Genomic DNA, 10,273 nt, shown 5'->3' with positions numbered 1-10,273 from the left:
GTAAAGGAACTGAGTGGCCCAAAACTTATCAATTTTAACAATTTCTTTCTCAGTAAACATTTGCTGGATCGATTGTATTTCTCGCTTTCTATCGCCATTTTCGTAAAATAGTTCATGCTTTTGTGTTTAAAAAATATTTTTTTAATAGCCATGGGCCATAGGTCCATGACCCGAGAAGCCCACATGCGAACGAACTCTCACAACAGGAAGATCTTTCTAGAAGCGGCCGAGAATGCGTATACATTCATATAAGTACTCGCTCGAATTTTCCACACAGAACCACACACATTCAAACAACTTTGAATAGTTTTCTTTTTCCCCTTGCGAATCGGAAGAGAATTCTAGAAAATCCTCTCTGACGCCGCCCTGCACTCGATCTGTTCTGAGGTACTGTTTCTTTTGAATTTCGATTTCTTATTTTCTGTATGTAGAATTATCAGATCTAATAGGATATCATGGTGTTTTAGTCTACGGTTTTTTTTTTTTTTTTACTTAAATTGTTATTAATTTCAAATTAACACACACGTGCCAATTCTAGATATGTGTTTTTTTACCTCTCTTTTTTAATTTGTGGATCCAGTATGGTGGGTTTGGTTGTGAGGATACAGCAGGCACATTGCCTTCTACTAGCTTTTGTTTTTCTGTTGTCTGTTGATTTGATACTACTTTAGAAATTTCTTAATTTTAACACGTTTGGTATTATTGTTAGAAGAAAATAACGAAATAGGTGTATATACAAGGGAAAAAAATTGATTTTTGTTTAATATGACCTTAACTTCACTGTACTTTTCATGTCAATCCATACATGTAATTGTAAATGTGCGGCAGAATAAGTTTGAGGCAGTTTCCGACTTTAACTGAGTTGGTGGTGTTTTTTAACACCGCAATCTTGAACCTCGCAATGCATGAAGTAGATGTGGATCATGATGTATTGAGGTCCTCTTCAACTGTCTGCATCAAATTGGCGGTGTTTTAGTGTACCAATTGAGTGGATTTTAGTACAAAATTGGTGTTTTTATATCAATTTGGTGCAAGGTTGAAGATGCCCAAAGTAGATTGAGGTTGAATATGAATATGTGATGGGAAGTGTATCTAGTTATATTATCTTTGCATTCAAAGCTCTCTGAGTTGTCCTGCTTTTCCATTATTGTCAAGTTGTTATCTTTATTTGTCATCACTGATATGATGTATGAGCACATATGTGATGATGTTGCATAGATATTAGGAAAATGTCTTGGGTTTTTTATGGTTGCCTTCGTCCTAAATAGAAAAGATAACTGGATGTGGATGAGTTTGATGAATGTTAAATGTGACTTTATGTTCATCAGGTCATTTGGTTTTTTTGAATTTGAGGCACTCGCTGCTGCAACTTTGTCCAGTCTAGTAAACATGAGTGTGGTGGGTTTTGACTTTGGGAATGAGAGCTGTGTGGTTGCTGTTGCAAGGCAAAGAGGTATTGACGTCGTTCTTAATGATGAGTCCAAGCGTGAGACTCCTGCTGTCGTATGCTTTGGTGACAAACAGAGATTCCTTGGAACAGCAGGAGCTGCATCGAGCATGATGAATCCCAAAAATACAATATCCCAAATAAAGAGGTTGATTGGACGCCAGTATTCAGATCCTGAGCTGCAGCAGGATCTCAAAGCCTTACCCTTTTCTGTGACCGAAGGGCCTGATGGATATCCTTTGATTCATGCACGTTATTTGGGAGAAATGAGGACTTTTACACCTACCCAGGTCTTGGGAATGGTTCTTTCCGATTTGAAGAGTATTGCTGAAAAGAATTTGAAAGCAGCGGTTGTAGATTGCTGCATTGGTATACCCGTTTATTTCACAGACCTTCAGAGGAGAGCTGTCATAGATGCTGCAACAATAGCTGGATTGCACCCTCTCAGACTTATTCATGAGACTACTGCTACGGCTTTAGCTTATGGTATTTACAAGACTGACTTACCTGAGAATGACCCGTTACATGTTGCTTTTGTTGATGTTGGGCATGGAAGTATGCAAGTTTGTATTGCTGCTCTAAAGAAAGGTCAGCTGAAAATATTGGCCCATTCTTTTGACAGGTCCCTTGGTGGAAGGGATTTTGATGAAGTTCTTTTCCAACACTTTGCTGCAAAGTTCAAGGAGGAATACAAGATTGATGTCTTCCAGAATGCCAGGGCTTGCCTCAGGCTTCGTGCAGCTTGTGAGAAGTTGAAAAAGGTTCTCAGTGCAAATCCCGAGGCACCTTTGAACATTGAGTGCTTGATGGATGAGAAGGATGTCAGAGGTCATATTAAGAGAGAGGAATTTGAGCAAATTAGTGTTCCAATATTGGAGCGTGTTAAGAAACCATTGGAGAAAGCTCTTGCAGAAGCTGGACTTACTGTTGAGAATATTCATACAGTTGAAGTTGTTGGTTCAGGCTCTCGAGTTCCTGCTATTATGAAGATATTGACCGAGTTTTTTGGGAAGGAGCCCAGGCGTACAATGAATGCCAGTGAAAGTGTTGCCAAAGGATGTGCTTTAGAATGTGCTATTCTTAGTCCCACATTTAAAGTTCGTGAGTTCCAGGTAATGGTTCTTATAATTGATAAGCTCTCTCTCTCTCTCTCACACTTAGTTACACAAACACACAAAGAAGGCACATGGAAGCTGACGTATGGTTATTAAAGAAAAAAACATAAAAGATCAAAGGGTGAGAATTTTCTATGATGGTTAACAGCTATGGATTTCTATAAATCCATTTAAAATGTGAATCTGTCCAAACTGTGCTGTTTTGTGATAGAGATGGAGATAGTGGTTTGGAGTAGCAGTTCTAGAAAAGTTGCCTCACTGCTGCCTCATGTTGCACGTATTCTTTCTATGTTTAATATCTTCGAACAGGCTACCTTGGAAGATATCTAACAGTGTGCATTATAGAGATTTATTAGGGGACTGATGCATCTCTATTACTAATTCTTCTTGCAAGATACTAGATTAAATTTATTTTAGGACATTTTGTGCCTAACCATCTTTCTGTCCAAATTTAGGGGAGATTACTACGTGATATCTGGATTAAGATCTGGTCAACATTTTCTTTGCAGGTCAATGAGAGCTTTCCATTTCCCATTGCCTTGTCATGGAAAGGCTCTGCTCCAGATGCACAGAATGGACCCATGGATAACCAGCAGATCACTGTTGTGTTCCCCAAGGGCAATCCGATACCAAGTATGAAGGCTCTTACATTCTACAGATCTGGGACTTTCACAATCGACGTTCAATATGCTGATGTTAACGAATTGCAGGCACCGGCTAAGATTAGCACTTACACGGTAATTTATATGCGCATGCCTGTAAGATCCATTCAATTTGTTTAGGGGGTAGCCTGGACAATTTTTTTGGTATCTACCTGACACAGCTTCTTTTTTATTTTTATCTTTTTGGGCTCAAGATTGGACCTTTCCAATCCACGAATGGTGAACGGTTGAAACTGAAGGTCAAAATTCGCCTAAATCTTCATGGAATTGTCGCTGTTGAGTCAGCTACTGTACGTTATCTCTTGAAAGATCTTTTAACTTTTTATGATCGTGCAAATCCAAATTTTGGAATGTAACGGAAGTTTCTTGATATTTGTATCAGATTTTGGAAGAGGAAGAAGTGGAAGTTCCAGTTGTGAAAGAGTCGGCGGAGAAACCGACCAAGATGGAAACAAACGAGGCTCCTGTTGATTCTGTGCCACCGAGTGCTAATGATTCCGATGTAAATATGCAAGATGCTAAAACTGAAGCCCCTGGAGCTGAAAATGGTGTTCCTGAGCCAGTGGATAAGCCTGTTCAGATGGAAACAGACACTAAGGTGAGTTAACAACGACTGTCAGAGTTGTAGTTTTGTCTGTATTTTCCTGAGTTTATGATTTCTTGCCCTAATAACTGGTCTGAATTTTTGCTGCTTTTCACATTTTCACCAATTGCTACAGGCTTGTACAGTTCCTTTTTCATGGGCCAAACCTTCTCTCTCTCTCTCTCTCTATGGTGTTCCTGAGCCAGTGGATAAGCCTGTTCAGATGGAAACAGACACTAAGGTGAGTTAACAACGACTGTCAGAGTTGTAGTTTTGTCTGTATTTTCCTGAGTTTATGATTTCTTGCCCTAATAACTGGTCTGAATTTTTGCTGCTTTTCACATTTTCACCAATTGCTACAGGCTTGTACAGTTCCTTTTTCATGGGCCAAACCTTCTCTCTCTCTCTCTCTCTTTATCTCTCTCTCTCTCTCTGCATGTCGTGTATTTTATTTCTCTGGAAGGGATATATATACATGTTGCTTTCTAGGTTTACTAACTTTGATGCCACCATGCTATAATGGAAGATTTCTAGGTTTACTAGCTTTGATGCCACCATGCTATAATGGAAGATTGTTTTTATGTATGCTTTTCTTAACATTATTTTGTCAACTTGATGTGTACGAAATCCTCTTGTGAGGAAGGAAAACGGACCTTAGCAATCTAGAGTTGAACTCTTCATTTATCATGTACGTGCGGATTTTACGAATGATACAATCAGAAGCTCGAAAAATCACGAAATATGGTTGTATTTTAGGCTGATGAATTTTATAGGCAAGCTGGACATAGCCTCTCTTATGATCATGATGTTAACATGCCTGTTTTTCATGCAGGGTGTTTTCTGTTCTTGGGTTTTATATTGTCTCATTTGGTGCTCTCTTTCTGAGAGAGACAGAGGTAGAGAGGGTACATACTGGATCCTTTCATAGTTAACTAAACCAGGACTGGACCTGACACTAGTCCGGTCTGGTTGGTATGTAGGGACTGATCATCCATCGAATTGTTATTGAACTAGATGCTGTTTTGGTTAAACCCTCTGGTTGGGATTTGATCCCACAGGCACAACCTTCTGTATCTAGCAGAAGCTTTGAACCACTAGTGTATAGCTTTATATGGAACAAAAAGGAAACTAAACATGTATAAGCCATTCAGAGATTCCAAATGACAAATTAATCAATCAAGCATAAATTTAACAAATATAATTTTTTAATTCTATCTCAGAAACTGACAATATTTTTATTAATATTAATATATTGCATTTGAAAAAAAATTCAATATTTTTATCCACAACATTCAATTTTCAATTATAATTAAAAGAACATGTAAATGATGAAGGAGTTCAACTAAAAATTTTAAGAAATTCAAAGGCGTTGATAATGACTTACGAGTCCGCCAATGATTGATTGCTTGCCTGATGACTTGGTGATTTAGCAAGGTCAATGTTCGGTGTGGTTTGAGAACTGTGAAATCCTTTTATTTTTGTACTAAGAAGTAACAATGCCATCGGTTGGATATATAGTTCTGAGAAGCACTGACACCACTGGTGCTGGAGCTTTGGTGCTCGACATGTATCACTTGTGACAACATCGTGGCGTGTCCTTTTTTATTTTCTATGAAGGCACCAATGTGACGTATCCATTTCAAAATAATGGTAACAAAAAAGAACAAATTATACTAACCTTACGGGAATGGGAGAGCATCCAAGGGTTTGGCGTTGCTGGAAGGATATCACTGATGTTGAGTTTTGCAAGATTAGGGTTTCCTGAGATTGCTGACGCTTGAGAAGTTTGTGCTTTGTGAAGAGGGGATGAAAAATGAAATTGTAAACGTGAAGTTGGGTATTGGGTTTTCTAATTTGGGTTTCTCCTTTTATTGGGTTTAAAGAAGGTTTGGCGCATTAAATGTAGAGTATACTTGTGTGTGTTCTTTTTCAAAATTTATGGCCCATTCTATTGAACATTAACGTTTGGCCAGTGAACATATACTTATCCTTTCTCTTTTTGTTAATTTTTTTTTCTTCATTTACCTTTTTCGTAAGAAATCTTGATTGTGTGTTTTTATTGTTTTCTTCCTCAAAGTTCATCTCCATTTCTCTATTTGCTTTACGCTTTTAATAAAAATTATTTTTAATAATCGTTCCTTTGATGTGTTGTCGGCATGTGCATATCCTGCGGATCCATGCTTAATTGTTTTGACGATTGGTGATCCTGGCCCCACCGTATTTTGGTGTTCTTATTTTTTTTTAATTTTGAAGTTATATATTTACAATTCTTTTCCTTTTGAACATTTAAAACTTCAAAATATGCTAACAAAATGACACTTAGGTCTCGAACCCACCAATATCCCCTACATAGTGTGAACATCTCACCCTTTTGATGTAGATTAAAAATAGATTTTTAGTAAATTTTTATAAGTAGATTTATTTATTTATTTTTATTTTTTTAAGATTTACTTGTAAATTTATTTTATTGAAATATTGTGTGGTTGGAATTGAGTTTAGAGGAAAATGATTTATTTGAGAATAGGGTCAAACAGGGGCTACATGTTGATGGAATTTATGGTTGTAAAGTGGTCCCATGAACTTGTAATTAAAATTAATTGTTAAATTTGGCTTGAGATTTTAATTCAAACTAAACAGGGGCTATGCTTGTTAATATTATTGTAGCTTGCTTAATACACTAATTTTAATATATATTTTTTCACATGTTTAGGCATATTTATATTTAATTTTCTCTGGACTTGGTTAATTTCAGTGAATTTGATTGTATAAATTTAGTATGTTTAATTTGATGAGACGTGTATATCTGTGTTTGATTTTAATTTTAAGTGTATTTGCTATAAATTAGAGTGAATTCTCTGTGTTTGATGGGTGAAGATGAACAAGTTTGGTATTTTTTTCTTCTTTAAAATTGTAATCGGCAAAATTAAAAATTAGGTCAACATACAAAGAATTCATGGTTAAAAAATTTATTGGGAGAACAATTAATAATACAATTAATAATGTCATAACAAGTTCAATATTTTTGTCTTATTGCTTGGTTTAAAAAAGAAACCAATCGAAACTGGATTCACCATTGGCCGTGATTGGTTATTATTTAATGTTTTGTTGGCAATATAAGCTATAAAACGAATGAAATGTTATATATTTTCAGTGGTAGGTTGGTTCCATTTGTACCATATCTATTTGTCTGGAGTCTCCTGACTTTCCAGAGTTGATTTATAGTCATATTTTTTAGTTTGTTCGTGGTGTTCTCACTCAAGATTTTGCCTTTGTTTATGTTCATCAGGCAGAGGTGCCCAAGAAAAAGGTTAAGAGAACTAGTGTGCCTGTTTCAGAACTTGTGTATGGAGGAATGGAAACTGAAGAGGTGCAAAAGGCGGTAGAGAAGGAATTCGAGATGGCTTTGCAGGACCGTATTATGGAAGAAACGAAGGACAAAAAGAATGCTGTGGAAGCTTATGTTTATGACATGCGGAATAAGGTATGTTTAGGAGTGTTGTTACGCTAGAACTTTAACTATTGGGTATTGAAAGCTCACTATAAAAGTATTGACCGTTCTTTTGATTCTGTAGCTTACTGACAAATATCAAGAGTTCGTAGTGGATTCAGAGAGAGAACCGTTAATGGCTAAACTCCAAGAGGTGGAAGATTGGTTGTACGAGGATGGTGAGGATGAAACCAAAGGTGTCTATATTGCTAAACTGGAGGAACTCAAGAAGGTAGTCTTGTGTTTATTTGTTAGTGATTACTGCGTCTTTAATTTCTGACCTTCATATGAGAGGACATCATTTTAAGAATGTGTCAAATATCCTGCAGCTAGGTGATCCCATTGAGTTGCGATACAAGGAGCATATGGAGAGGGGACCTGTAATTGATCAACTTATTTATTGCATCAACAGTTACAGAGAGGCTGCAATGTCAAATGATCCAAAATTTGATCACATTGATATGGCAGATAAGCAAAAGGTATCCTCTCTGGCGCACTCCCCTTCCTCCTCAGAAGTAGGCTCGTGTGTTATAACTGGTACTACTGTTAATGGATTGTGATTTACTTTACATCACTGTACCAGGTTTTGAATGAATGCGTCGAAGCAGAGGCTTGGCTAAGAGAGAAAAAGCAGCAGCAGGATGCACTTCCCAAGTATGCAATGCAAGTTCTTTTGTCCGCTGATGTCAGGAAAAAAGCTGAAGCTCTCGATAGGTATTCTTTCATTTAACCGTCGAGTAATTATGAGCCATTTTCTATTAAGTTGTGGGTTTGCCGTCTATTGTCTAAATGCTATTTTTGTGTCTTTGCGGCATGGTGGGGAAGATGCTAAATAGCTTGCTAGTACGCCTGTTTGTTTTTGTTCTAGTAAATTACAAACTATTTGGTCTCTAATGAAAATACAACTTGCCTTGGCAGGCTTTGCAGGCCAATAATGATGAAGCCAAAGCCGGTGAAGCCAGCTACTCCTGAAGCACCCTCACCAGCATCCTCTCAAGGAGGCGAGTCCCAATCTCATGGAGCAGAGAACCCTAACTCAAGCCCTGGCCAGAACACTGATGAATCTAGAAATGAAGCATCATCCACGGAGCCCATGGAAACCGATAAGTCTCAAGAGTGACCCAATTGCTGCATAATGTGTTTGTCCTGTTGCTATATCTATATTTCTTGCTGGGCTTGTATGGCCTCGTCTGTACGAGTAGCAATCAGCGACTGGAACTTTTTTGTGGCTGCGATATGTTTGCTGGAACTTGTTTCTTTGGATAATGTATATCTCTATAATCCTGTTTTACAGAAGGGTTTGTGAGAGAGAACCTAAATGACTATGATATGATATTCCTTTGCCTGCGTATTCTTCTGCACAAAAATGACCTGTCCTGATGTTTATTGATTAAAATTTCCCATTTCTGATATAGACTTTCTTTCTGTATTTGATTTTGATTTTCCAATTAAATTAGATTTTGTTTTCGTTAAAGAGAGGCTTTTTATATTTTATGTTCACGGATGTGATATTTCATTTCTGATAGTCAACATTAATAGGAAATGTTCGCGAATAAAGTCGAAATTTGTTGTCCCGTCAGTATATTTTTGACACTATACATTTATTGTACTCTCCATCAATTTTTAGTTTCTAAAACCATATAAAGAAGATAAACCCATTCTGGGATTTTAACGTATATGTATCATTGTTCTTTTTCGGTTGGATTTTAATTTGCGCTTGGAAAATTTGGATCCAGTATTTTCGGGTTTGGGTTCGCAAAATTGAGGACTTCATCAAGTTCAAATTTGATTCTTTTGAGGGTTTTGGGTGTCGTCAACAAATGGAATTTATAAATGTTTTTGTAATTATGTGGAATAAGTGACTTTTCAATTGTAGTTTTGATGTTTAAAATCTCCTTATTACTGTTTACAAGGTTTATGGTATATAATCAGATGAAAAATAGAAAAAAATTTCAGAGCAACGAGTTAGAATTGCAGATTTGTGATTTGAGTAATGCTATTCAATTTTACGGGTGCTTAGTCCTGATTTATGTGGTGTTGTCGTTAGCACTTATATGCCTGATAAGTTACGATGCAATATATGCATTGAGTTCCTGTTTGGTTCCCATTTTTTTAACATTGAAATGAAAAATATGACAGTTATTTATCATTTCAAGCCATCAAATTTGAATTTCTATCTCTTGTGTGGAGTCCGTAACGATTATATTTTTCATTTTCATTCTTTTAAAAATGATAAACAAACGGGGGCTGAATGATAGATAAATACACAGATTGGGGTTAAGTATTAATGGAACCTAGTGATATTTTTCTGATTTGTAGTAGTAATGTAAAAATAATGCTATTTGTAGTTACTTACTAATGTCGTTGTTCCATGTGACACGTATGTGAGGGTTAATGATTTGATATGTGAGGCAAAAAAAAAAAAAAAAAAACTACCAAATTAATACATCACAAATTGTCAAGTAGGGCAATTATCTTAGTGAGCGATTATGAAAAGTAATGTAGTCGTACACTATGTTGAAAATGTGTCTGATTACATAGCCTGTCAAGAAAAAATTGGCGGGACAAAGAAAAAGGGAAAATAGGACAGTAAAATTCAGTGACATTATAGTTTTGAGAAATAATTTATGTTCCTTGATGCCTTTAATATGGTATCTGATGAAAATACTTCGTTAAGCAAAAAATCAAGAATTGTAAATTTCACATTAAGAAAGCGAAAAAGGGCAATCGAATATCTAAACCTTACAATTTATTTCCAATGCCGAGTAAAATATTGTTGCACACTTGCATGTTACCATTGACAATATATGAGCCATGGAAATATGTTCAGTTGGTTGGAGATCATCCCAGTCCACATTTCACGATATATTGAGGACGATTAAGTAGTGTTTTAAAACTCGAAAAGGACTGGTGATTCAGTTGAAAAACCCATGCATTGGACGTCAATTAGGTCAAAATCGTTTTATTAGACAGGGCAAA

The 10,273-nt window shown here is 36.4% G+C and overlaps 1 protein-coding gene across 2 annotated transcripts; it reads left to right on the top strand.

Annotated features, from left to right (window-relative positions):
* The first annotated feature begins 242 nt into the window (after positions 1-242).
* Positions 243-8,706, top strand: LOC111368003 (heat shock 70 kDa protein 15-like). 2 transcript variants are annotated; one of them, XM_022989163.1, is made up of 11 exons: positions 243-387; positions 1,329-2,559; positions 3,072-3,299; positions 3,419-3,514; positions 3,607-3,772; positions 3,999-4,048; positions 7,094-7,288; positions 7,380-7,526; positions 7,624-7,773; positions 7,878-8,008; positions 8,213-8,645. In XM_022989163.1, exons 2-11 carry the CDS (start codon positions 1,390-1,392, stop codon positions 8,412-8,414), a joined length of 2,535 nt encoding a protein of 844 aa, XP_022844931.1. In that variant the 5' UTR covers positions 243-387; positions 1,329-1,389; the 3' UTR covers positions 8,415-8,645. The 2 variants fall into 2 exon arrangements, with proteins under 2 accessions (XP_022844931.1, XP_022844930.1); XM_022989162.1 differs by lacking the exon at positions 3,999-4,048 and having other exon boundaries at positions 3,607-3,822; positions 8,213-8,706.
* Positions 8,707-10,273: the final 1,567 nt, after the last annotated feature.

The sequence above is a fragment of the Olea europaea genome, chromosome 18 (assembly GCF_002742605.1).
Source record: "Olea europaea var. sylvestris chromosome 18, O_europaea_v1, whole genome shotgun sequence".
Classification (NCBI taxonomy): Eukaryota; Viridiplantae; Streptophyta; class Magnoliopsida; order Lamiales; family Oleaceae; genus Olea; species Olea europaea.
Note: the sequence above shows the minus strand (reverse complement) of the source record. Positions and strands in the feature narration are given on the sequence as shown.

What these genes read in the sequence shown, in the direction of transcription:
- LOC111368003 (XM_022989162.1), top strand. Translation starts at nt 1,390, where the DNA reads ATGAGTGTGGTGGGTTTTGACTTTGGGAATGAGAGCTGTGTGGTTGCT. An exon ending in TTAAAGTTCGTGAGTTCCAG is followed by an intron (nt 2,560 to 3,071) that starts GTAATGGTTCTT and finishes TTTTCTTTGCAG; the next exon opens with GTCAATGAGAGCTTTCCATT. An exon ending in ATATGGCAGATAAGCAAAAG is followed by an intron (nt 7,774 to 7,877) that starts GTATCCTCTCTG and finishes TCACTGTACCAG; the next exon opens with GTTTTGAATGAATGCGTCGA.